Source organism: Carettochelys insculpta, chromosome 5 (assembly GCF_033958435.1).
Source record: "Carettochelys insculpta isolate YL-2023 chromosome 5, ASM3395843v1, whole genome shotgun sequence".
In the NCBI taxonomy this organism is placed as follows: domain Eukaryota; kingdom Metazoa; phylum Chordata; order Testudines; family Carettochelyidae; genus Carettochelys; species Carettochelys insculpta.
The window spans coordinates 24,851,570-24,879,068 of record NC_134141.1 but is presented as its reverse complement, the minus strand read 5'-3'; the positions used below and the strand labels follow the sequence as shown (position 1 = coordinate 24,879,068).

Below are 27,499 nucleotides of genomic sequence, written 5' to 3'. Positions count from 1 at the left end.
AAATAAGCGGATCCCTTGGGAATGTCTGGGTGCTATGAAAGCTGAAACAAACAACCACATAAGTTAACTAACAACATATTGTGGTATAAAAATATGGAGAAACAACTTCAGAGACCTGATAAAGTTTCTTTTACAGTTTTAGTATCTATGTACTTATCATGAGTTGGTGACTGGATTAGAGTGGCAAGAACTAATTCAACCCCTTGTCCAACACTCAACCTGATCTACCTTCAAAGTTAGAAGAAATCTGATTAACTTTTTTGAGATTTATTTCCATTTTCTTCTGGACTTGGATTGGGAATGACTGTGAAGTTAATATTCACTGCAAGTAGTGAGCAACAGTGTGACCAAAATACAGATACTAATCAGCACTGAGTGACTGCCATTCGCTTTTGCTGTCTGGCTGGTTATCTGCAGCCACTTAGGAGTGGGAGGTCAGCAGAAGGGCTGACAACAAAGCTGTAAGAGTCCAGCACCGGCTAACAATGTGGAGGAGAGTCTAAATAACAAATAACTGATAGATCTGGCAGCATAGGAATTAGTGCTGAGTCCCCAAAGGAAAGGAAAAGATTCGTGAAAATAGAGAAAATGAAAATCTTGAGATAGAATGGAATGCAGATTGGAAAAGGAAGAAATTGGGAAATGGAAAAAAGAGAAAGACAAGGGCATAAAGCATAAACATAAAAACATGCACAGCCAACCTCATGATTGGTTGTGCATTTGCCATTCATTTTTGTATGCATCTCTAATACAATGGTAAGGGGGGGAAGAAATAAAGAATCAGAGATGTATATTTTGTGGTTAGGATGCAGGTTCTAGGGGAGATGTGAAAACTGGATGGCAGAGAGAAGTATAACAGCCACAGGTTTTTGTTCTGCCTGATAATATCTGTAATGCTATCACTCAGGGAAAGAAATCAGCAGGAATGCTGGCTGGACTGTTAATCTCTTAAGAAAAACCTGTTCTGAGTAGATTTCCGTCATAGTGTGATTCTGGCAATGCTGAGTTGGGGTAGAAGTGGTTTTGTTACACACACACACTCACTCTCTCTCTCTCTCATTGCTGCAGACAGAAAACATGTGGGGACCAAGCTGAAGCATGCTATCACTTTTCTCCAAACATGTTGACAATTACCTTTCATATTACCGTAAGAGAGCCTATTTATCTTCTGATATATTGTTTGTCAGTAATCATGATGTTTGGGTCTCTTCTTGTTAGACATACAAGTTCATTTGTTGTCATCTTGCCCACAAGCAAGCTGTCATCTCATCTGGAGGTTCAGCATGTGTTACTTGCACCCATTTGCAGGGCCTGCTACCCGCAAGGTGCAATGTACACCACCATTCATGTCATTGCTGAATTAAGTTCAGTGAACTTTATATGTGAATTTGTCATAATGCTAGTGGACAGTGTCTCAGTTAGCAGGGGTCTAATAATCTCTCTAGTATCAAATTGGTCTCCATACGGCCTTTGTTGAACATATGGATTTAAAAAAATGTGGCTGTGTATGGGACCAGTTGACACACAGAGGAATACCTGTGTGTTTTGACATTCCTTTTTTCAGTTTTATATGAGACAGGCCAGGCAGTCTGAGCTGCAATATTGGTACAGATCATCACAAGGAGAGACTAGTCTAGGACAAGCATGACTGAGGTGGGGCAGAAGCTACTGCAATCATTTCTGTCCAATTTTTCATCTCTCCTCTCTGTCTGGAAGGCCTTTTTCTCCTTCCAGTAATCTACAGCAGAGGCAGTAGCTGTTGATAGCTTGAGTGGTTTTTATTTAGATTTTCCAGTTCTGGAAACTCTCTCCCTTTATGGTCCTGAAATTGTAGTTTCCTGGGCTTCCCTGAAAGAATAAAGGCCTTTCTGCAGGAAAAACTACTTTTCAGCAGTTTCTGTTGTGGTCTCTCTTTTTTCCTTAAAAGGGTCCTTTCCCTTTGATTCTGTGCTATCAATTTGGGCCCTCACAAGCTAACATACTAAAGACAGGGCGAAATAGATATTTTGATGATCCTGTCAGGAAGACAGCCAGTATCTTTTATTGATGTACGCTAAGTCTAGGTGTCTCCTGGCTCTCATTCCTTTGAAGTATGGGGTTTGATAGGCTCAGGAGCAGTTCTAACAAATAGCTGCCCAGCAGAGAGGGCAGGTATTGTTCCCATCCCCACTGGTACAAGGGGAGAAGGATGTGCCACTGTCATTTACAGACTGGGTCTGCTGATGAAAGTATGAAGTGTTCTCTATGACAGAGTCAACAGGCAGAAGTCTACATACGACTCTTAATGCACGTCCTATTTGCCTTAGTAAGTATTGCCCTAATATTAATCAGCCAACATTAACATTTATGTGATTTGGTAAATTTATTATTCACTTGTGTGTCAGGAATGTTGTAATATTGATTTCTAAACATATATTGTAAACATCTGGAACACATGAGAGTGCCTAATTTTGAAGAATGGTCATCTCCCACACACAAAATAAATCAGATACATGTACATGTAAGTGGCTTAACTGTCACCTACATACTCTCATACTCTGCATGGGCATTTACATGCAGTTATTTTCTTGGACACGCACTGAAGGTGCCTTTTAGTAAGTGGACTTGACCTATCTTTTGGGAATCTGGATTTAGAAGCAAAAATTCCAACATTAATGTAATGTTACAGCTGAAATTTTAAACCAACAAAAGGGAGGAAATTCACAGCTGTGGATCTTACAGCATTTCTAGCTTAGTACAGTTGCATATGTATTGTTTTAGACATGTTAACATTAATGCCCTAATATGTACATTTAGTGTCCCTTAATTACAGATGTTGTGGTTACATGCATGGATTTTCAGTTCTCACAGGGAGGGTTCCGTCTGGTGCTTCCCTAGAGATAAAATGTGACACAACCCTGACAAAGCTCTGCAGCAACAACTGGAATCACCACCAGGAGGAAACAGAAGAAAATCAAGGTAATACAAATGTGAGAGCTAAGGTAGGGAAGGCAGGAAATGATCCTAGTAGAAAAGAATGAGAGGTCATATGGCAGAGATGCTGTTGGATAGGAACTGAGAAGGATTTTAGTTAGCAGGAGGCCCATATAATGGGAAACAAAAGGGAAAGCAGAAATGGGGCAGCAAGCTATTCAAAGACCACTATACAATTATCGACAATATATGAATACACCACCCCTTTTATACCATCCTTCTTGTAGGATCTGGAAATATTTCAAAAAATATTGGTTTATTAAACAGACCTCAAACAAAGGAGGTGAGAATTATTATTCCTCACTTTATACATGGATAAACTGGGGCACATAAACTAGTGTAATAACTTTGCTGCTGAAGAGGAGCTTCTGAGTCTACCAAGCAAAATTCCCCTATAGAAGTCTGTAGAAGCCTGGAGAACAGCTAGATATTTATTTCTTCCATACGAGGCCAATCTGGAGGATGTGAATTTGCCACTATGCTGACAGAAAATAAAAGCACTTTTTGCTAGGGTCACAAGAAAATCCTAGTGGTTTAATTCTGAAAATCAAAACAAATACAATCAAGAAAATGCTAAAAAAGTAAGGAAACAATGAAGAAACGTCTCTTACCATTTTCCCAATCATCATAACATATGGTCCCAAATACTTGTTCACGCCGAAGATGTCTAACAAACGTATATACCAGTAAATTATGTTAACGCAGTATATGACTCGTCCATCACTTCTGAGTGGCAGATCCTGTAGACGGAGTACCATTCCAACAGAGAAGAGAAGAATGGCAATGAGGTCTGTAACATTCCAGTACTCCTGGAGCCACACCTTTACCTTCTGTAACAGCTTCCCAGGCTCCGACATCAATATCTAAAGGACATGAAAGATGGATAGAAGGGGAGCTATTAATCTTCACTTCAAGCCCTCTTGAAAACACATAGCAATGGCCAAAAATACAGGCAAAAGCAAATCTGATGAAATTCCTCCTGTGACATCCTTCATGGATACTGTATACGCTTCTGATCCATCTTTAGATATCTTGTGGTCTGGCATCTGTGATATATACACAATATGCTAGTTAAAAAATAATCAAGAGTTATTCATTTGTAAAACAAAATCAAATATGTAGTTTTAAAATTCTCTACAAGTGTCAAAACATTAATTTTTTTACTTGAACATGCTGCTCTGGGAGTCTGAGTTCCACCGCCAGGAAAATAATGCATAAAAATAACATCTATGAACTCAGCTTCTTTTCTGTTTGCAAAATCATTTGTGAGTTGCTTGCTGTTTTCCTGAATTTCTTTGTGATTTGAAACTGTTCACAAAACAATTTCCATGAATAATTTCTTACCTTTAGTTTGGTTGCAAGTTGTTTGTTTTAAGTATTCTGTACTTGGAATTTGAATATGTTCATGCAGGTGTATGGTCTGCTTTTGTTCCCTGATCTGATGAGCACAATTCTTAGAAAAATTGTTGACTAGTTTTGTGTGAATAATCTCCACTCTTTTAAGCCAGTCTTTGCCACCGAAAGCTTATGCTCCAAAACATCTGTTAGTATATAAGGTGCCACAAGACTTCTTGTTGTTCACTCTTCAGTTAGAACTTTTTCCCCATAAACATTCTTTTTAAAATTGTTTATTGAAAGGGTGCTCATGGTTGAAATGAATGATTAGAAAAATGGAACAAATATCCACAGAAGATATTGAACAGCATTTATTTTCATCCTCTGACTTCTCTGCACTTTTTATCAGGGCTGCGGAGCCCTCTTGTGGCCGAGTTACAGAGTGCGAGTTTGTGTGTGTATAAATATATGTAAAAATACGTTCATTACAACCCACAGATTCACTGTCCTATTCCGCTAGGTTGTAATTGTATTCATTTGTTTTAAAAACTAAAATCCAAAATTTTGGAAGCTGCATTCGACAAAGCGGGCCTTTGCCCACGAAAGCTTATGCTCCAAATATCTGTTAGTCTATAACATGGCATAGGATTTCTCATTGTTTTTGTGGAAACTGCATTGTATTTAACTGTTTTAGGATGATTTTTTTCACTACCTGACAAAAGCACTTAAAATAGGTTTGTTGGTGGAAAATGAAAATATGGATGGCAGAGGCTGAGGACGAGATCAAATTCATGCCGAGGGCACAAATATAGTCAGTGGGTGACACACCTGCTCCCATCAGGTCTGAATTTGGCTTGTGCTCTCAATGCAGTAAAAAAACCTTTATTAGGCCAACTGTAAAAGGCACAGTTGTAGGTATAGGGGACAGAAGAGGACAAAACAATTCTGATTCTCATATCATTACAGAATTTTGACTGCAATTATGAATTATGTTTATTTTCTTTCTCTACATGCTTTCAAATCTTTAGGGAGATACCTGCCATTAGTAAGTTAGTTAGTGAACAAACATTTAATTAAGGAGACTCCTGTTCCACAAAGAAATGGGCCACCATGTTTGGTTATGGGGCTGAGTGGTTCTAGAGCTCAGGATGTTTGCATCCAGAATCTTGGTTCAGCACATTATGGAGACACAGGAGAGTTGAATGCAAATTTTGAATAGAGAGCCATGTTTTCATTCAGCTTTGAGCATTTGTATGTTGGGCTCTGGTTGGAAAAATACTTTCCCTAACCCCGCTCCACAATCACCTAAAAAAACAAGCCACACAGTTTTAATTCAGTGGCCAAACCTATCAGGAACATTTTGAAGAGCCCTCAGAAATACGGCCTATGTTAGAAGAAAACAGCCTCTGACAATTTCATTAGGTTTGGAGAACCTGAACTTGGAAGTTCCAATGGGGCTGTATAAGTGTGGAACAGATTGTTGAAAACAGTAAAATAGAGAAAGGTAGCAACAGAAATTCCAACATCTCTTTTGCTTTACTGGAAAAAAAGAACTTTGTGGTATGTCTACCTAGAAGAAAATATTCTAAGAGAATATTCTAAGAGAAGAATTACTAAAACAAAAAATACATGAAAAAAATGTGCATTTCCTTTCTGTTTCTGGCTCATCCAGGGTCATATTACCTCTCTCATCTTCTCTATTCCCAATGTGAAAATGTAGGAGATAACTATCCATTCCTGTGTAGAAGGCCAACGATCCATCTTCACTAGAACAATGTAGTTGAACAGCATCAGGTACCCAATGTATGCCAACTGTAAGGAAACAAAGAACTTGTTTTGACACGGCACTGGTAACCAGTAACTAATGTTTATACAGCATAAGCATGGCTTCTGAGGTGGTTTTAGAGCCCCGTTTCAGTTTGCAAAGATCTTCTATCTATAAAAGAGGATGGGAAACATCAGTAGCAGCTGTGCCAGCTGAATCTATGTACCAACTGGAAGCTCTTAAATAAAAGCCTGGGGATCTCCTCTCCTTTGCTACTGTTACTTCACAAGTATAACCATGCCCATCATAGTTAACACAAATTACTTGGCTCTTCACTATTGTGAACCAAAAAACATGGTTACATGGGCATGTATTTTAGTGTATTGGGACATAGGACATTTACATAAAACAAATAAACAAAGCGCCTCTTGTCAGAAAACTAGGAGATGCTATGAGCACAAGAATGATTATACTGGGCTTGGCCATTGGTCCATCTAGCCCAGTGCCAGATACTTCAGAGGGAATGAATGAAACAGGCAATAATTGAATGATCATCTCCTCTGGACCAGTCCTAGCTTTTGGCGGCCAGAGGTTTAGAGACACCTTGAGCATGGGATTGCATTTCAGATTATTTTGCCTAACAGCCATTGGTGGATCTATCCTCTATGAATTTACACAATTATTAACTGAATCCAGTTATACTTTGGATTTCCCAGAACCTCATTGCAACATTTTCTACAAGTTGACTGCGTGTTGTGGGAAGGAATACTTCACTATGCTATTTTTAAATCTGATGCCTATTAAATTTTCATTGGAAGACTCCTGGTTCTTGTGTTATATAAAGGGTAAATAAAACATCACTATTCACTTTCTCTATAACAGTCATGATTTTATAGCTCTCTGTCTTATGATCCCTTCATCATTTCTTTTCTAAAGTAGCCTGTCTTTTTTAATCTTTCCTCACAGAGACTGTAACATACCCCTTGTTTCTCTTCTCTGTATTTTTTCCTGTTCCATTTATTGATTTATTTATTTAAGATAGGCAGACCAGAACTATGTGCAGTATTTAAGGTACGGGCATCTCATGGATTTATATAGTGGAATTATGATATTTTCTCTCTTTTAAGCTATCCCTTGCCTAATTATTCATAACTTTGTCAACTTTTTTTACTGCTGCTGCTGCACAGAGTAGATATTTTCAGAGAACTATCCAGGGTGAGTCCAAGATATCTTTCTTGAGTACTAACAGCTAATTTAGACACCATCATTTTCTATGTATAGCTGTGATTGTTTTCTCATGTCCATCAATTTGCCTTTACCATAAATGAATTTCATCTCTCATTTTGTTGCCCAAAGGTCCAGTTTTGCAATGCTTCACAGTCTGATTTGGACTGAGTAATTTTGATCATCTGTAAACTTTTGTCCCCTCACTGTTAACGGTATTTTTCCAGATCAATTATAAATATGTTGAATAGCATTGGTCCCAGTACAAATCCTTGGGAGCCCTGCTATATGTTGTTTTCCAATGTGAAAGCTGATCATTTATTCTTACCCTTTGTTTCCTGTCTTTTAGCCAATTACTGATGCATGAGAACACCCTCCCTCTCCCATAACTTCTTACGTGGCTCAAGGGAACTTTGGTAAGTGACATGGATTCATTGTAGAATAATTCTCCGGCAGAGATATTTGACTCTGGTTAGACTTTGCAGTGCTCAATTCCCCTTTTTTCCTATGTATAAGTCACCTTTCAAACAACTACACTGCTCTGTAACACACAGTGTTTTAAGCCAATCTCTTCAGAGAAAGTCTTCAGTGCCAGTCAGAAATTTAGTCATGTATGTTTTATTAAAAATTGACATCTTATTTCTTTTGTTTATACTTCAAGAAGTAGGGTTCTCCCTCTTTTTACTGCATAAGTCTATACCTATGCAATAGCGAGGTAAAAAGGAAACAACATAGTGAGACCGTGTATTTATATAGGGTGACTTCAGTGGTGGTAGATGGTGATCAGTATCTCACAGAATTGGGTCCATAGTTCTGCTCTTTTCAGTGAACCCACATAAGCAATTTGTTGACGCACAGGAAAGCATAAGGCTTGGAGCACTGAGTGCTGGCTTTATTTTCAGTCCCTGACTTGGAAATCACTTAAGTAAATTCTTTAACTGGACCATAATTATGAGCACAGCTAAAATTTTCCTCTTTTCTACTTTAGACAGAGGAAGGAAATAAATGCCTCTGTTCCATCAGATTTCTATTTGGTGTTTGGATTGGTTCTCTAGAGCTAAACTAATATGCTCAACAAATGTGCGAGAAAGGAAGAACCAAGTTGACCTATGCTGGGGTCTAATTCTTTGAGTCAACAGACGTCTAAATTGAGTGGGACTGGCTGGGAAAATGTTTCTACTTAATTGAAAAAACAGCTTCAAACCAGAATGAGCCTACTAGTCACACCAAACAATTCAGAGGAAGTGTCTTTGAAAGCCAAGTGATCTCAGTTGTCAGTGTCTTTTTCAGTTAAAATTAGATAGATCTTGGCTGTTCTTGACAACTAATTCCACCAATTCAGGTTGAATTGGGTCCCTTTATTGAATGAGTGAATGCTAATATTGTAAAAAAACAAGGTCCATTTCAACAGTAAAACCACACTAAATGAGGAAATTAGAGGTGGGTGAAGAAGAATGGATTTTTATTCAGTGGGGCTGATAGTTACTGTGGGACCTGGAACACAGTGGGAGAGGGGCCTGGCTTTTCACCTCCAGAAGGGATGGGGCCAAGGTGAAAGGAACGGGGCCAAGAGTAGTTGCCCTTAGTGCCACCAGAACCACAGTACTGAGTCCCAACAGCCATGTGGAGTGGTGGAAGAGCACTACTGGCACTTCAAAAGGTCCCAGAGCTCTGCCTGTCAGGGCTGAAGTAACAGCAGTGGCTGGCATTCCAGATCCCCTTGAAAGGCTGGGCCCCTGTGCAACTGCCCCTTAGCCCTACCCATACAACTGGTGGGCTTGTTTATTTGTCATTCACCTTGACAACTGCAGTTGCCACTGACGGACACTTTCTCTGCTCATTGAACTCGGGAGACAAAGACTGTGGAGATTTGTGTTGAATAATTTGTAGGCTACACTTTTTTAACTGAGCCAGACTGATTTCAGAATTCTTCTCACCCTCACCTGGAAGTCGCTTTTCTTTCATTTTGCAGCATTTTTTTCATTTAAGTACTATCAGCCAGGCCCCACTGACTTACTTTGCTCTGGAAGCTGCACACAGCCAAGAGTCAGCATTAATAAGTGACCTGCCTCAGAATTTAGAAGAGTAGAAACAAGCCTAAATAAAAATGAAGTATTGGTTTCCCTCTCCTATTTCAGGATTGAAATAAAAGTGCAAACCAGGACACTCAGTTTGCTTACAACGGAAAGACTTTTCTGGGCAATACACATTGACAGTTATAACAATTCTGCATGGCTGATGAACAGTATTTAGATTCATCAGCCTGACTAAGGTTTATTAGCTACAGTCACTAGTATCTCATTAGATGACACTTACCATGTTGGAGTTACTTACTAGCTTATGCTACCCACCATGATTTGCTCATGGGGAGCTGTTTGTGTTGCCTATAAATGCATCAGCAGGAAAGCATGATTTTTAAAAAATTCTCTCTGGAAACAGGGAGTTCTTTTATGTGATTTGCTGAAATTGAGGTTGGATTTAGCACCAGATAGATCATAAAAATTAGCTAAACAAAACAAAAAATGATTTAAGAAATTACATTGCTGTCATAGTTGATACCTACTTTAATTAAGATCCAAAGCTCCCACTGAGTCCAGCACTGAGGATGGCTGAATTCAGAAGTTGGATTTATTATTGTAGTACTTAGAGACAGAAGTTTCCAAAAATACATCAACGGCATTTGCAGTTTCACCCTTTTGTCCATGTAAATCAGCATTTGTATATAAAAATACAGTGGCTGAACTTGCAAATAGTGTTCTATTTCCCCAAATATCATTTGTCAATGTATTAATGGAGGGCCTCTGAAAATTTGTGCCACAACAAACAGATACACAGATGACAACACAGTGACAGTGACTTCTTTACAGGCACCAGTAGCATGGGGAAGATAGCTTACCGTGTAGAACCAAAACTTAACTATAGGTGCATTGTAGAACTCATATATCTTTCTTCCAAGAGGGATCAGTCTGTGCCTGCTGTGAACTTCCTCTTCCTCTTTCTTTCTTGATGATTCTCCATTTCCTCGTCCCAACATTGCCTGGAATAAGAAAGCCACTCTTATAGTTTCCTTCAGAACTATGAATCCCAAAGGGGAACTGTTATTTTTGAGTATCAAAAGACGATATACTAATCGATTAATTCTATGATATCCTCATCTTAACATGAAGAACAGATGGCCCATCCCTTCTGGAACTCATGTAGCTGTAAGATTTGAACTACCTTTGTAAATAACCTCTTCTGAATGGGAAGTTCCTGTTCAGGTCATCCCAATTGTACCCTCGTAAGCTGATGGAGCTACACACTTCAGAACTGTCAATACCAATGTGTCTCCTGAGCTCCATTCACATTACGGTTCTGGACAAAAATAACATGTGGGGGAGACTTATGCATTTGCTATATTGATTTTTCTTCTCCCGTCACTTTATATTATGTAGCTATGTGAATAATAGAGAAGGCTAGAATAAAAGTTGTTATATGAAAGCAAGAAGAGAGTTGACATCAGAAGTGAAACACAGGAAGGAGAAAAAACAGGTGTTGAAGGTTACTGAAGTGGAAATAAAGCGGGTTGTTGTTCACGTTGATTCCTGATCCTGCTTAGGCTGCAATCCTCCAGTGATCTCCATGTGAATGCAGAGGCCTGCTCATTGGAGCCAAATGGAGGAATAAGGGTTTAGATTTTAAGTGCTTTGCTACAGAGATCACATCATCTTCCAAGGTTATTTTCCAAAATGCTGCACACACTATGTGATAGGTCTTCCGCTGATGTAAATTGCTGTAGCTTCATTGACTTCAATGGCTTGATTTCTTTGGTGCTATGACAATTTGCACCAGCCAAGGATCTGCCACAAATGTTTTAGAAATAAGTGCAAAAGAAGAAATTAATAAATATAATGCTAATGGTAACTAAATATCAACAATGGATGCTGCTTACATGTAGAGCTAGTCTGAAATTCATGCTTAACCTTAGAGAGAGAGAGAGAGGGAGAAAGAATGATTACAATAAAATAAATGCTAGTCACTGAATCTTAAAACGATTTTATAACCGCCGAAGAATAGTATTGTTTTCCTCAAAGAAATAAGGCAAAAAAGAAGTATTTGTAATATTGACTGTAGAACTGTTTTGTTTTCGTGCCTTTCTGAATAGAAGGCTTGGGGCAGCTGGAATCTTATGAAATTTTTCATTCCACAAGCAAGTTCCAGCTCTAAAATTTGTTGAGAGGGGCACAGGTTTTGGTACTTCTCCACATAGCCATACCTACAAGTTAATTATTTTGATACCCAGCAGGACCAACAGCCCCCATGGGCCCTGCGGCAAGGTGGGAGGGGGGCCTGGCTCTGTGCCCCAGAAAGTGCAGGGTCAACAGCAGAAAGGGTGGGGCTTAGGGAAGTCAGCTTTTAGCACTACTGAGCTTCTCCATCAAAACTGCACAGAGCAGTGCTGCAACGGCACTTCAAAGGGACTCAGGGCATCTCCCCCTTTTGCCCTCTCCTCCCCCGGACTGTTGACAGACCTGTTAATACCTACTGCCTTACTTACGTGCACCAGTTCTGCCCTGCTACTTTTAGTATGGTTTCTGTAACACTTTGCTTCTGAAGATTTGAAAGCATTTTACTATTTACACATGAATTAATGCTGCATCACAACATCTTTGTGGGTATTGCTATTATCTCCATTTTGCAAAGGAGGATACTAAGACACAGAGAAGTCAAGAGAGTTGTCTAAAGTCACACAGGATGTCAGTAGAAAAGATGGTTTACCCCACCCAGGGTTTGTAGTTCAAGGACACTGCCTTTCCTTCATTCCAGCACCTATCAGCAAGGCATTTAATCATGTACTTAATTAGTTGACCAGAATGGGATTATGGACAAGTTTGAAGTGCCTTGCTGGAAGTGTGATATGGCTCATCACCATAACAGAGGAGCAATTCTTAATATTTAAAAATAAGTATTACAATCTCCTTGACTTGTGAATGTATGCAGCCTATATTGGGGAAAGCCAAGTCAAAGAAATGAATTTTACCTTCTGCAGTGTTAGGTGGTATTTCTGGGAACAGTGACATTACAATACTTATGCCATTCTTCCTGGGGCTGAACATTTTGGAGATACTTTTGGGAAGATACTCCTCAGACTGCTTGACACCTCACCTTATTAGGTCATAGTTAAAATACAGAATGTAAGTTCTTAAGGGCAGGCACTGTACCTTCCTCTGTCTTCTGGGAAGCCCTTTTTCCAAGTTCTGCATGTGTTAAAAAATAAATTGTAACACGAACTCAAACAAGGCATGCATTTATTTAGTTATTTCTCTCTTGATATTCATAGGGTACTTCTTGTTAAGGTATCTAAGTTTTTGCAGTCACTTCTAGTGTTTCCACCTTACTTAATAATTCACATTAGTTTTCTCAGTGTTACTGGTATTTGCCATGTTGTGCCTTAGCTTCTTGTATTTGATGCATGTGAGTATGACTGTGAGTTTCTATAGAAAAAGATCTAGGACTTAAGGATAGTTTAGAAGCTGAGTTATCTCAAAACTGCAGCCCAGCATAGAAGAGGTATTTACCCAGCAGCTCACTGTGTCCTTCTCAGACGCTAGGGGAATTACTAAATATGTTTAAAACAACCAGTATTAAATACTAACACAGAGCACCCAACTTAGAATTAAAAAAAAAAATTCACAAAAAGTCTGGATGGGATATAGTAGCAGAACAGTAGGAGGAAGTGGTTAGTGACCAAAGGGAAACAGAGCAGAATTCACTTTAGCCAAGCAGACTGACTCATTCCTTACAGACTCTATCTACAGCATTCAGTGGATCTAATACTGTTTTTTGAGAGTGTTAATCCTTTCCCCTTACCCAAGGCAACTTGCCCAAGGGACATAGGAAAGACTTACTTCCTAGCTCACAAGAGAGGATGACTTTTTGCATGTGATGGTATTATTTCACTGTTGCTGCTTTATTGCCTAGTTATTCTTGTAGATGATGCTAATGTTTAACAGGATACAGTCACTTCAAAATAACCACCTACCACACAAAACCAAAACCCACGCTCCCTCACAATTCTGATGGTGAATAGCTTTAAAACCACCAGGGATTAGGCTTAATTTAATGCCCCTAGATGTTAATTTCAGGATACTATTAACAAATCTGAAAAACCTTCCCATTAAAAATATTATAGAAAGAGCTTGAATTAGTGGACATTTTGCACAGTGATGTTGCAATCAGTGAATGTGAACAAACACATTTCTGTTTCTGGGGGGAAGTAGAATGTATGGTGAGGGCTGAGAATATGTGGAAATTGTTTGGTATAAGTGGCATCTCATTTTCCAATGTACAACTTTCCTTGTAAGTTTTCATGAGTCAGTGAGGGTAATCTTGGAATCAATGCAACATACACAGTACTGTACATTTGCAGCATCCTCACTACTTGCTTTGCTGTCGACCTACACTTTTAAGTTGCGTGCTACATGTACATCATGGGACATGGGGATTTTGTGAGAAGGGTTCTGGGCTATTGTTAAGAATGTGGTTTTATTTCATTGCAATCTTGTTTAGAGTTGCTTAGGCATCAAGCTACATTGGGTCGCACACTTATAAATTAATATTTGTTTTTATTTGTAACAACATATACCTGCATATTTGTTTTATAACAGGAATTCTGGTCCCACTGAATATGAACCTAGGCTTTTTAGATCTCATTCTTAGTGAAGCACGCACACACTATAAATTTTGTTTATGGTAAAAAATGGAATATAGCTTGGTGAATATCCAACCATACACATGCAGATACACACACTACATACCCACTCCCACAATACAGAAGTGATGATGATTATGTGGTAACAGTTCTGTGTGGCTATTCCTTGCTAAAGAGTTGGCACTTCTATTGTTCCTAGGACAAAAATAACTAAAAACACCAGAAATGTAAGTATGTAAAAAGCAGCTCTTGCATTTGCTAAAAAGTTCCTTTTTCTGAACACTGTGAGCAGTTTCTGGATACATACAGAGCATCTGCAGCATTATGTGCTCAATTCTGTAGACTCTGCTGGACATCTTTGAAAGAAATAAGTAAAGCTAGTGCTGGGAATTTAGGGTATGTCTACACGACATTTTGGAGCAATCCCCCCAGCCACCATCAAGAGACTTATAGATTCCAAGGTCAGAAGAGATCTGTATGATGATTTGGTCTGACCTCCTGTGTAAAACAGGTCATACATATTATTTTGGGGAATTTCCTCCTTGGGCAGATCTTATAAAAACCATGCAGTTTTGATTTAAAAATTGTAGGCAAAAGTGTCTCAATAACTGGACTGAGTATTAACAAGAAAAAGATCATGACAATGAGGATCAACCAGTCCAACACCACCACCATCACAATGGGAGGGGATGACCTGGAAGATGCGTAGCCGTTCACCTACTTGGGAGTATTATGGGTAGAGACAGAGGAACAGACAAGATATGAATAGCAGGATAGGGAAAGCAACAGCTGCATTCAAGACTCTCCATCCCATATGGTGTTCACAAATAATATCTGGGATGCATTAACAGGTGTGTTGTGAACAAGACATGAGAAGTCATTCTTCTGCTCTACTCTGCGCTGGTTAGGCCGCAGCTCGAGTATTGTGTCCAGTTCTGGGCACCGCAGTTCAAGAAAGATGTGGAGAAATTAGACAGGGTCCAGAAAAAAGTGACAAAAATGATTAAAGGTCTAGATAATGTGACGTATGATGAAAGGCTGAAAGAATTGGGCTTGTTTAGTTTGGAAAAGAGAAGATTGAGGGGAGACATGATAGCGGTTTTCAGGTATCTAAAAGGATGTCATAAGGAGGAGGGAGAAAACTTGTTCTTCTTGGCCTCTGAGGATAGAACAAGAGGCAATGGGCTTAAACTGCACCAAGTGAGGTTTAGGTTGGACATTAGGAAAAAGTTCCTAACTGTCAGGGTGGTCAAACAGTGGAATAAATTGCCAAGGGAGGTTGTGGAATCTCCATCGCTGGAGATATTTAAGAACAGGTTAGATAGATGTCTATCAGGGATGGTTTAGACAGCACTTGGTCCTGCCATTGGGGCAGGGGGCTGGACTTGATGGCCTCTTGAGGTCCCTTCCAGTCCTAGTGTTCTATGATCCTATGATTTGATGATCTGCAAAGACAAAACTGCAGATCTTGAATATGAATGTGAAGAGTGTGCTCTTGTATAGATGCAAGACCTGGCATACTAAAATGTCTTCAAATCACAAGCTACAGACATTAAATAAATAGATGCCTGAGGTACATCCTTTGCATCAAACAGCAAGACTTTGTTACAAATGAGGAGTTTTGGAGCAGAGCAGGATAAGAACCATTTGACATTCAAATCAAGAGAAGAAAGTGGGCTTGGCTTGGCCACACTCTCTGAAAAGCATCATCCACCATAGTCCGTCAAGATCGCCAATGGAACCTGCAAGGAAAACACAAAAGATGAATGCCTTGGACAATGTGCAGAAAATCCATTGAGACTAAAGAACAACAACTGGGGTGCTCCTGGAGTCAGCTAGAAGTTTTGCCCCAAGACAGAGTGAAGTGGAGGAGACTTGTGGATGACCTATGCTCCACTTGAAATATGAGGGTTTGAGTCAAGTAAGTCAAGATGGTCCAGCAGGGCTTGCGCTAACACTCTGAAAATAATGGTGTAGACAGCATTTTAAGACTGTGCTTCGAGCAGGAGCTTAGTGGGAGAGTGAGCTTCAGCCCAAGTTCAAACTTCAAAGCTTAGCCTATACAACAGTTTTTAGAACAGTACTGTGAGCCCCACACCAGCCTGTCTTTTTACCCGGCCTAGGAATATTGCTCCAAAATACTATGTGGACTTACACTTAGTATTTCCTCAGTCACTATACAGAGATTTCTACATACAGTGTAGAAATATGCACAAGTGAGGGTGAAATTCATCTCTGGCCATAGGTTAATGCAGCACGTAAGCCCCCAAATTATGGCTTCTACATGAGACATAAGTGGTGCCTATGCTTGTGCTGGTTCTCTGCATTGGAGTGAATTATGCTCACAATCTGAGCAAGCCTATTTACTCACCCTGAACTGAGTAATGGGGAGTGAGCAGAAATATATGAGATAGTGGAGAGTAAAGGTGCAGCCCTGGCAAAGGTATTAAGTTCAATATAGGAGCCACCTTCAGCATGTGCAGCTGCTCCTACTGCCAACTAATAACAGCAGATTAAGAGTTGCTGACAGTGGGGAGGACAGTAACACAGAAATATGTCCAGTGGTTGTGGGAAAACAATCTCCCTCCCAGATAGCTACTCAGTGTTTCCTGGCATGAAGAAAGAACCAATTTTTGCCAACATTTCCTACAGTGTGGGACTTGTTTTCCCCAGTTCACTTGGTCCTTATCATGAGTAAGAAAAAAAAAAGGCAAAACTGCCCTGCTATCTCACTGATCTTGTCTGTACCACAGCAGTGTTGATTTCAGGGAGAAGCTAACTTTCAAAGCTTTGTAGCTTTAGTAGTTTGGTCTGTACTGGTTTTATTTTTTGAATTTCAGAAAGACCCTAGCACACACCATGGGTTAGAAGCCTGAATCATTTCTTTTGCAAAACAGTTTTTTTTGTCTTAAGCACACACGTTTCTTTCATTTGCACTCTTAGTACTTGTAGAAGGGCACACCTTTCAGTATGATGTAGAAAATTAGAACTAATCTTATAAACAAATAAAAAAATAGTGGTATCTTGTTCTTGGAAATTAAACTGTATTTGGAAGAAAGATTCCTGCAGAGCTGAGTCTCGGATCATTATTCCTCCTTTAAAAACAAAACAAAAAGGGGCGAGCAGTCCTGTAGCACTAAGTGGGTCTTATCCATGAAAGCTCATTACCTAATAAATAATATTTTTAGTCTTTAAGATGCTACAGGAGTGCTTGCTTTGTTTTGTGAAGATACAGACAAACACAGCTACTCTTTTGAGCATATTTCCCCTTCCAGTAATTCTTCAAATTTAAACAGTAAGGATTAGTGAGTGAGTGAGAATTCCGTACAGAGGGTTCTATGACTTGTTAATCCTAGGCTGGTGACATGTACAATAGGTGATTATTTCAGGCTTGTCCAGAGATTAATGCACACTTTGGACATGTGATTTCTAAAGCACATTAATTGGTCCACACAGACTCTACTGGTGCATACTAAAAGTTCCCTACTGAAATACTGTTTCAAATGACACGACATGAAAACACATCAGGGAACCCTCAGTTCACACCAGCAGGACCCACATAGCTGAATTAATGCACCACACGTTTGTAGTGCACTTAAAAAATCACAAACCTGTAGTGTGCACTGCCATACCATGTAGACCAACCCTCAATAACCCTCTCCTGATACAAGTGTTCCTCTGGCTACTACCAAAAAACAAGTGCTAAAAGCAGAGTAAACATATACACAACACAAGCAGAGTCATACACACTGGCTTTATTTCCCAATGTGTGGTCATTTACTCATGTGCAGAACAAGCACAAATTTGGTGTAAAATGCTACCAGATCATGACGACAGCAATTTACACTCACTTCGCATAGGAAGAAGCCAGCATAGTAACACAAGCCATCCTTTTGCACCATACGGAGATACTAAAATCCCCCTGTACTGTTCTGTGGGGCAGCAGAGAAAACACAAAACAAACCCTTTTCTGTAATAATCAGTTCTCAGAGTTTGACTAATAGCCATTTAAAAAAATGGAGCTAAAATATATTTATAATGAATTAATAGATTTAACAAGCACTCTGCTGACCTGAATAGTGTATTTTCTAAATAAAGATAAATTCATTCATAGCTGGTAACAAACTATGGTTATAAGCAATTTGAACTCAACAACAATTGATTAACCCCTTATGAAAACATCTATCATTAATGTATTAACTCTGATAGACTATTTAAAATGCCTCTGAAATGTGACCAGAAAATGATCTTCATGAAAGAGCTTTCTGAGTAATCATTCTCGGGTTCCTCCTCTTCAAGGGTGAAGCATTTTTATTAAACTAAGAACCAGCCCATCAATTTTACCCCAAATTTAAACCAAATTATATTTTATAATAAGAAAATGTCACTTGCTGTGAAGCCTGGGAAAAGACTAAATATAACAGCCTCCTGACATGGAGGCTGTCCTCTTTCTGAAACTATCCAGAAAGGACCCATTTCCCGCAAATCTCCTACCTCTCCAATGTGGAGCCCAACAGACTGCCTGCTGTTGAGTGATAGTAAATTAATCAGTAGGATGTTCTAAGGCTCACAACTCAAGGACATACACATTTTTTTAAAGATTCAGTGGCACAGGCCTCAGAAACATATTGCAGGAGCTGCTGGACTCCACATGCCCCTGCTCTTGCTTTTTGTAGAGAAGTCTGCAGTCAGTTCTCCCTTTAACTCCCTTTAAATCTGTGTACTCAATATCAAGGGGTATGTTAAAGGAGAGAGCCATGGGAGTCAGAAGACTGAGAGGAGAGAGGAAGGATAGTTTAAGTCTTAAAGGCTGGACAAAAGAATATATCATTCAGCATACAGTGCTTTTGTAGTGGGAATCAGAAGGTTTTTAAAGGGAAATGTAGTATTGGAGACAAGAAGCAGAGAGCCAGGTTGTTCACAGAGAGATGGTATTTACCTCATTGCCACATTTTTAGCCAGTGCCATAAACACAGCACTGCATGAAGTGCTTATAGGACTTGAATAAGCTCTTCATGAATTGAGCGGAAGCCAGCAATATGTAATTATAATTAATAACAAATGAACGGAAAACAGCCCATCAATGCTAGGCTGGCATTTAATCTTTTCCAATGGCCAGGTTCTTGCCTGCAAATAGGTCCTGTAGGCAGGTCTTGTGGACCGGTTCTTCCGCTTGCCTGCATATTGGGTCCTGTAGGCAGGTCCTTCTGCCTGCCTGCAGACAGGGTCCTGGGGGCAGCGCCTGATGTTTGCCTGTGGGAAATAGGCTGTTTTTTAAAAAATTAACCAGAAAGACCTTTTTTATTTTTTTTAAACTGTCATATGGCAGTTGCATCTTGATGTGGAGGGTTAGGGTGGGTTTAAAGACCTCCAAAGCTCTCTGAACCTTAAAAAGAAATGATGGGATTTGGAATTGTTACTAACATGGGCATTTTTTATTTGGCCAAGATATTTGATACAAACAAGGAATTGTGAAAATTTGTTTAATCATCAGAATTTCAGTTGTTTGAGTCCCTTTGTGGTGTAAATTATTCATTCCGGGCTACTGTTTGCAATTCTAACATTTCAAATAAAGCAATAAAATATTCATTATAAAAAAACAAAGCACAACACACTCAAATGTTTAAAAAACAAAACCACACCCCACCCCGTCTCTTATTATGCCAGTCTAGATTGTGCAATCCTTTCTAAATACTTACACAGTTGGAGTAGTTGTATTAGTAAGTAATGATCAGTGTGGGAAAGTGCTGAGTGAAGGACTCAAAAAGGTCAAGTTCTGATAATTAGACAGATCTTTGTATTTTATCAATACACCTATCTGTGCACTAATTTCTGCTTAATGAGAACAGCTAAAAGAAACATCCTCCAGTCTCCATCATTTGGGAACTTCCATTCTCCCTGCCTTCTCAACACATGAAAGACTAGTGCTCAGTCTCATTCAGGCCATTCATTCTTGGGTGCATTCTGAATCCTGCAAGTATGTTAAATTTATTTCAAACAACGCCACATTGGTGTTGGTCAATACATGATGTGTCACAACTCAATGTGATGATGCAGCATCATTACGCACAGATACAACATCAGGACCCCCCAAAGAGGCAAATTTGGTGACTCAGCCTTGCAATATAAGCATTGAGTCCCTCTGAGGAAAGAGGATTTTTCTAGGTATTTATTCACTGAACTTGGACTTTCTAGTTTGCAGTCCCTGTAGAGGTGAGAATAGTAAATTGACAGCATATAGGGTGGCTTTTGCATTGTTTGCTCTTACTGTGAGTTCCATGTCCTCCTCTTCTTTTTCCTTCACGGGTTTTTCTGGTTCCTCTGGCTCCTTTTCTTGTAGATGAATCTCATGGGCCTGAGACATGTAAGGCATATCATCTTTGTTCTTGAACTCCAAGCTGAGAATTGAAGGAGGAAGTAGAATTCCTAGAATTACCTAAAGCAATAATAATGATAACAATAATAATAATCACAATTAAAAGATTATGATTATGGTGGTTGTTTAGTATCAAATGGAAAAAACCTCTTGGGGAATCTGAGAACCTGACATTTCAGTGAGTAAGTTTCAATAGCACCTGGAAATCTGTCATTTAAGATTATATTTTCAGAAGACTGAGGGGAAACTAAACATAGAATGTCTTGCAATGTTATCTGAAGTTATATGGCTTACACATTATGCTGAATAATTTATCCATCCATAAGCTGCTTGTAACTTATTGTTACAAGCTAGAACACTTTACAAAATATTATCATGGTAGGTAGTAGATGGAACCACAAAAGCATTGAACCTTGAACATGAAAATTCTTGCACATTGCACAGTTCCAGTATAAATGTGAGAGACGTGGAATATTAGGCAATAAATATAGTCCTCTGTAGTGAGCGTTAGGTAGTATGTACACTGACTAGCCTGTGCTGGCATAACTATGCTGGTAGAATCCACTAGTGGAGACACAGAATAAGCCAATGGAAGAAGGAGTTTTGCCAGGATGGTAATACTGCCTCCCCAAAAGACATGAGCTATGCTGACAAAAGCACTGCTCTATTTGCATAGTTACAGTTGCAGTGGGGAGGTTGTTGACTTAACTATGTTTGGCAGGGAATGATATTTTGACCTGACTTTGTCAGCAAGACTTAGCAGAATAGATCAGGGCTTAATGTGGTCCCTGTGCTCCCTTACTTGTAGGAACATAGGCTAGAATAGGGTCAGGACAACGACATGAGTGAGTCTGAGGAGACTGACTTAACTTGCATGTTGTAGATTACTTTGTGTGCTTACATACTCACTCCTGTAACTTGGAAGCTATGCTGCATTGCTTCCATCTGTGTGAGTTCATTCTCCAGTATTCAGTGTGTTGTGCTCACCTTCTACTTATGCATCCAACTCCTGTTTCTTTGGTTTTGTGGGATCAAGGCCATCTGGTTTAGGTCTATTTGTGACCACACACACACACCAAAGCTTGGTTTCTGCCAGAATCTCATGGAAAAAATCATCTTATACTTACCTCCTATGAATACTCCAGCAATGCCAATGAAATTAGTAGGCATATGTTATGTGAGTATATTTCCATCCCAGGAGAGAGAACACTTCTGCTTTGTCTACTGGTGAACATCTAGTGTATTGGAGAGGTCATTTCATGCCTCTGGACAGGAACTGCCCTGCTTTTACAGTACAGCTCCCACTCAATACTGTGATATAATCCATTAAGGTATCTTAACCACAGCTGCATGGAAAAGTATATGCTGGTCTATCTTCTGTCTAAAGGGAGATGCTTCAGGGAGGGTAAATTAAAAGATAAAGGTTTATGGAATAAAGCAGAATAAAAAGAGCAAATAATAAACTGAGTGTGAACAGCTGGGAGGAACTGTTGTTGGAACAAACCAAAAAGAAAATGAATTTATCACTTTGAGGAACTTCCAAAGGATAGGGACATCATGCAAAGGATAAGGACAGAGGTCAGCTATGTGGCTGAAGAGATAATTGCTGCAAAGGAATGAGCATAGAGAGAAGAATGGGTAGATCCACTCTGGCAAGCAAGAGCTATTGAATAATGAGCAATTGGAACAACTCAAAAGTCAGGGCCAGGACCCTCCAGGGATAGCAAGGGGATCAGGACACAGATCACATGGTTAAAAAGAAGGACTTTCCAAGATGTAAGAACATGTCCTAGTTTTAAATGAAACAGGTATTTATGCAGAACTCTGACAGAAGTGAGAAGAATCGTATCAGCCACTCACACTCATTTCTTACTGACAGTGCATTAGTCCCAGTGTGACAATGATATATTTGTATCTGTGCTATTCACAATTATTTTCTCAGATGCATGCTTTTGCAGCACAGGAGAACAGCTAAAGCAAGTGTCAATTTTCACCTGTAAACCTTATACAGATGACGAAATGCCACTGTTAGGGAATATCACCACAAATCATAATTAACACAGCAATGCTTGGTCTGACTAGTAAATACCGTGCTGAAGGTGAATGCATTGCAGCTCATTTCTTCTGTACAGAAATGCCCATGAGGAAACTCCACTTTCATTAGTTGTTTCACCAGAGAAATTAAGTACAGAGTGACTCTCTCTAGTCTGCCTTTCACTTGTCTGGCAACATCCGTAATTTGGCACAATTTTAGTTAGCTAGATGACCGCTTATCATGGGTGTGGCCAAGTTTCCCGTGGACCCATAAAGTTTGTTTCCAGACACCAGTACTGGCTCTCAGGGTTCTAATTTAGCTCTAATTTACCTGTCAATGTCTTCTAAGAGCCCAGCAAGCAGTGGAAGTGTTGGTAATGTGGCTAGACAATATTGACCTCCTGTGGTCCAGCAAATTCTCTCGTTCGGCACCAGTTAAGTCCTGAGGGTGCTGGACTAGAGAAGTTCAACCTGCATGAAATTGGCTTGATTGAATTATCCTCCACATCCCCTACGTGTGGTCCATCCAGGTCAGGTAAAAGGCAGATTAATGTGGGAGTACAAGGGTAGTTGCGCTGCTGCTGAGTTTGCTTGTTCTGAGGATCGTTCTCCAGGGTTGTCAGTTGAGCATCTTTCACTAGCAATAAATTCATTTACCCCTCACTTTTAATTTTTTTTTTTTAATTATAGCCAACCCCTGAAGTCTTTAGTTAGGGAGACATCTTGAAATCCTGGCTCAGTCTTTAAACCTCCTATCGATCTCGGAGAGGGTTTTGACCAAGGACTGACGTGTCATGTCACTATGCCGGGCTATGCAGTTAGTATATTAGTACATCTATTTGTTGCTGATTCAGTGTCTGCCCTCTCACCATCCCCCAGATCTTTTGGTTCTAACTGATACTAAAGCAGTGCTGACCTTTAAACCTGAATTCTTGCGCATCCGGAGCCGGCCCATCCACATGTCTGTGAGCAGCATTTGGCTGCAAGTGTGAGCAATGAAATCGCGATGTTTGGCTGCCACTGCGAGCTGCAGGCATGTGGCATTACTCCAGTTCTTCAGCTCGTAGGTCAGCAGCTTCATTGCCAGCTGCTCATCCTGCTTGTATGATTGGTCCAACAGCTCCACCGCCAGCTGGCCAAAATCCCTGCAACAGAGGGCATTCTCATTAGTCAGCACAGACTGCTTTGTAAAAGTACACAGTTAATGACAGCTCCTGCAAGAGCTGCATCACACTCCATGAACTGCAGTCATGATGCTCGCTGTACATGGAGGCACATGTTTTAAAACCTGAGTGCTTAAAGTTAGGCACTTAAGTAAATGGTCTGATTCAGACATGCTGAGTACCCACTGCTCCCAGCCATCCGTTCTCATCTGTCTGCCTGCTGTTCTCTCCTGAAAGCCCATTGACAATCTGCTCCTCGGCAATCCAGGCCCCCATTGCTTGTTCCTGGCCTCATGGTCACGTACCCTGGAAGGCAGGGCGGGGGAAGGGTCAGCTTTACTAATTAAGGTCCAAACAAAAACCTCTTGGTCTTTGATTCTTGTATTTTGGGGGCCAGAAGAGATTATAATGGTGATCTAGTCTGACTTCCTCCTGACATGTAGTTTGATCTCCTGATTAGCTACTTCCTGTGACTGGATATACTTCAGTGGATTTTGAACTGTGTTTCACTGGAACGAGCGAAGTGACGCAAAACCATCATATTCAAGATCTGGTGGCCTTGAGACTGAGGATAGCAAATAGTCAGTATAGAGGCTTCATGCACCTTTTTGGTTTCTGTTCTATCCATTTCAGAGGTTACACTGTTAGCAGCATGCATATGTTGTGCTCAGATTTCAGAAAGGCTCTTTAGCATACTCCTAAAAGCCACTCCTTTGGCTTTGAGGCACATTGCCCCTATGTCTTTAACAGGTAAAGTAAGCCATGCCTAATCCAATTACTGGGAGCATCAGTCTTTTTTGTTTTTTGCTACTCCCCAAGAAGCATGAATGACAGGAAATTAACCTGGAGTTGTGGTTCAGTTCCTGGGAGATGTCATCCACCATGTCATTTTCTGATGCCTCGTGGGCCATGGCTTTGCAGAGTTTACAGGCCACAAGTGCCTTAGCCATGGCCTCCTCCCCATGCTGCCAGAAAAAGAGGGCCATCTTCTGACGCTTCATCAGCACAGCCCACACCATCAGTTCATGGAAGGGGAAAGGGAAATGGTTAATCTCAGGATCATCCAAATCAATATCCACTTCTTCTTCTCGTTTCTTTGTGGTCTTCCTTCCTCGTCGCAAAGGGACATCATCCTGCCAAACAAGGAGAAAATGTGGAGCTAGGGAATGGTGTCACTCAATGGACACTGGACCCAGGAGACAAGCTGATTCCTTTTCCACAGGCACACACATGCTCATGTAAGTTACTTTCTTTTAATTGCTGATTAGACTGACTAATTGTTCACAATGAGCAGCCCACACTCTGAGTTTCTATAAAGAGAATTTCTGTTGCTTCCCACTCCTCCTCCATATACAAACTTACATAACTAAATTGACATTCACTGAAAATACCAATTCACAGAATAAACGTGATACATATGAAACACTGATTCGACACTCCCAGCACCTGCCCGGTGGGAAATGGGAGACTGGGAATGCCAATCTAACCTGGTCCTTCCCCATGGCAGTGTAAAGCACAATTACAACATGCCCAGCATGTGACCTGGGAAAGTCACTCTGACATTAAAGGTTTGGGTTTCTCCATTTACCTCTGAGTTTTTCACAAATTCACTGGGGTGAATGCATTCACCTCTTTCCACTCTTACTGCATTAGAGCGGACAAATACAGGGAGGCTAGCAGATACTTAATCCAAAGATGATAACATGGCATTTTTTTTGTCCTTTCCTCATTTCTGTCTCGTTCTTAGTGATCTCCCCTCATCTTACCAGTAACCCCTCTCTCTCTCTTCACATACTTCCCCACTCTCTCTAGTTGGTATCCTTTCCCCTCCAGTTCCATGTTACTTTTTCTTGCTCACCTGACCTGTTTATTTCCCTCCTCTCATCTTCTCCTATAACTTTTCTCTGCCAGACTGCATGTCCTGAATGTTGCACCTTGTGTGAGCAGCAAAGTGAAACCTTATCATGCAAAATTTCAACTCCTCAAAGAGTCAATGTACCTTACTGAAGATTGGATACAAAATTCACATTGCACCACACTAATGCCCTCCATTCTTTCCCTGCTCAAATTCCCAAGTAAATACTTCTTTTTACTTTCAAAAATATTTATTTTAATATTGCTTACAATTAAATACAGTTAAAAGTAGTCAAAAAATGACAATTTTAGCCCTTATTAATCAATGCTACTTACAAAATAAACAAGGCTGGGATTTGCAAAATATTGGTTGGAGCATAGACAGGATAAAGTGAAGAGTTTATGAGAACCCCACACTATCAGGTCCATCCCTACCAATGCTAGTGCCCTACACAGCTCCGCATTGGCTCCCCACCACTAGCAAGGGGAACGACTGCTCTGCAGAGAAGGGGAAGTGCGTGGGCAGAAGCTGCAGGGGTCAGGAGGTAGGGTTGCCAACACTCCCAGACTGAGTGGACCACATGACATTGTTGCAAATGGCGTCTGGTTCCGGAGAGTTTGCAACCCTGGAGCAGAACAGTAAGGGAGGCTCATGTGCAGCCTCAGGGGAGCAGGTGGGTGATGCAGCGGTTGGTGAGCGATGCAAGACAGGCCAGAAGACTCAGGAGCAGCAGAGGGTAGCTGCACAGCTGGCTGAAGAGAAGTGGCACTTTGAAAGGGAAACCACTGTTTCTGTCCAGCTGCTGGCTGCCCCATTCTTCTGCACTTGCGCCGCTTGTCACCTCCTGGGATGCAACTGGCTGTGGGATGGGAATAGCAGGGGGATGGGATTGGCTGTCGGAACCCTTAGGTGCCCCACGTGGCTCTGTGTTTTGTGTTGGGCAGGGATGGCCCTGCATGTAGTTGTAAACTTTCAATATCTGAGAAACGTGTGAAACAGTGCAGTGAGTCTACAGACTGCCCAAAACAACTGCTCTGAAAAGTGCAAACTACTCAAATTCAACTAAGTATGGTGTTCACACCAAAACTGATAAACCACAACCGAATTGTTCACAATTTCCCTGGTGGTTATGAGATGCATTCTGATACCCTCATTCACATTAAGTTGTACCTGCTCTCTTCTATAGTTCCACTGAGGTAAACAGGACTGTTTGTGGAACAAGGGTCTGTGCAATATGACCCTATTTAAGCAGAAATACCCATGTAATGTGTTAATCTATCCACTGCTGTTGATTATGATTGTGGGTATTTGGCTGTAGACAGTGAGGCATCAAGTTGCCGTTTAGATTCTGAACTGGCAAAATAGGATTTGTGCTTTCCCACACTTCCAATAATTGCCTCTAACCCAGGGGTCTCCAACAAAAGTAGTGAGAACAGCCATTTTTTTCAAATTCAGTTACAAAACCAATACTTCAAGAGCCACAATGCATGTGAATATAAGACAATCCATGATGAATAAAAACATCAAACCATACTTATTGTAAAACCCGATTTTAAGAACAGTGCATACACAATGATTTGTACCACACAAAGTTTAAGTTACTTCCCCCTGGCTTGGAAAGCAAACAAGGACAAGGTTAGGCTATTAAGCAGGAAGGAGCAACTCTCCATGCCACCCCCCCCATTCCCATGCTCTACCCCCCCGGCTCCCAAACCTGCCCCCCTTCTCCAGGCTTACTCGCCTCAGCCCTCAAATACATGTTCTTACCTCCAAGCTTCACCCCCACATCCTACAAATCCCCCTCCCATCCCCAGGCTTAACTCCTCACAGCTCCAAATACACCCCTCCATCCCCAGGATTAACCCTCGTCAGCCTCAAACTGGCCCTCAGGATTAACCCATCCATGGTGCTGGCTGTGGAGCCTATGCCAGGCAGCTACGTGCACCCGCCCAGCAGAAGGGAGGCTGGCATGGAGGTGCTCTGCTGGTGGGGATGAGCTGAGCCACACCCACTGGAGGGGTATGGTTGCTTGGGTAGCAGGGTGAGGGGCTCTCTGCAGCTCCCTGCCCTGCCACCACTGAAA

At 40.6% G+C, this 27,499-nt stretch overlaps 1 protein-coding gene across 4 annotated transcripts in view; it reads right to left on the bottom strand.

The window, feature by feature from the left end:
• The window catches only part of TRPM3 (transient receptor potential cation channel subfamily M member 3), a 503,278-nt gene that overhangs the window by 23,977 nt on the left and 451,802 nt on the right, over positions 1-27,499 (bottom strand). For all 4 annotated transcript variants that reach the window (XM_074994073.1, XM_074994074.1, XM_074994075.1 and 1 more), the window contains 6 exons: positions 24,405-24,694; positions 23,315-23,543; positions 20,257-20,424; positions 10,194-10,334; positions 5,992-6,120; positions 3,585-3,836 (listed from right to left, as the gene is read on the bottom strand). In XM_074994073.1, the coding sequence (XP_074850174.1) occupies positions 3,585-3,836; positions 5,992-6,120; positions 10,194-10,334; positions 20,257-20,424; positions 23,315-23,543; positions 24,405-24,694 (1,209 nt within the window). The remainder of the gene's footprint in view (positions 1-3,584; positions 3,837-5,991; positions 6,121-10,193; positions 10,335-20,256; positions 20,425-23,314; positions 23,544-24,404; positions 24,695-27,499) is intronic.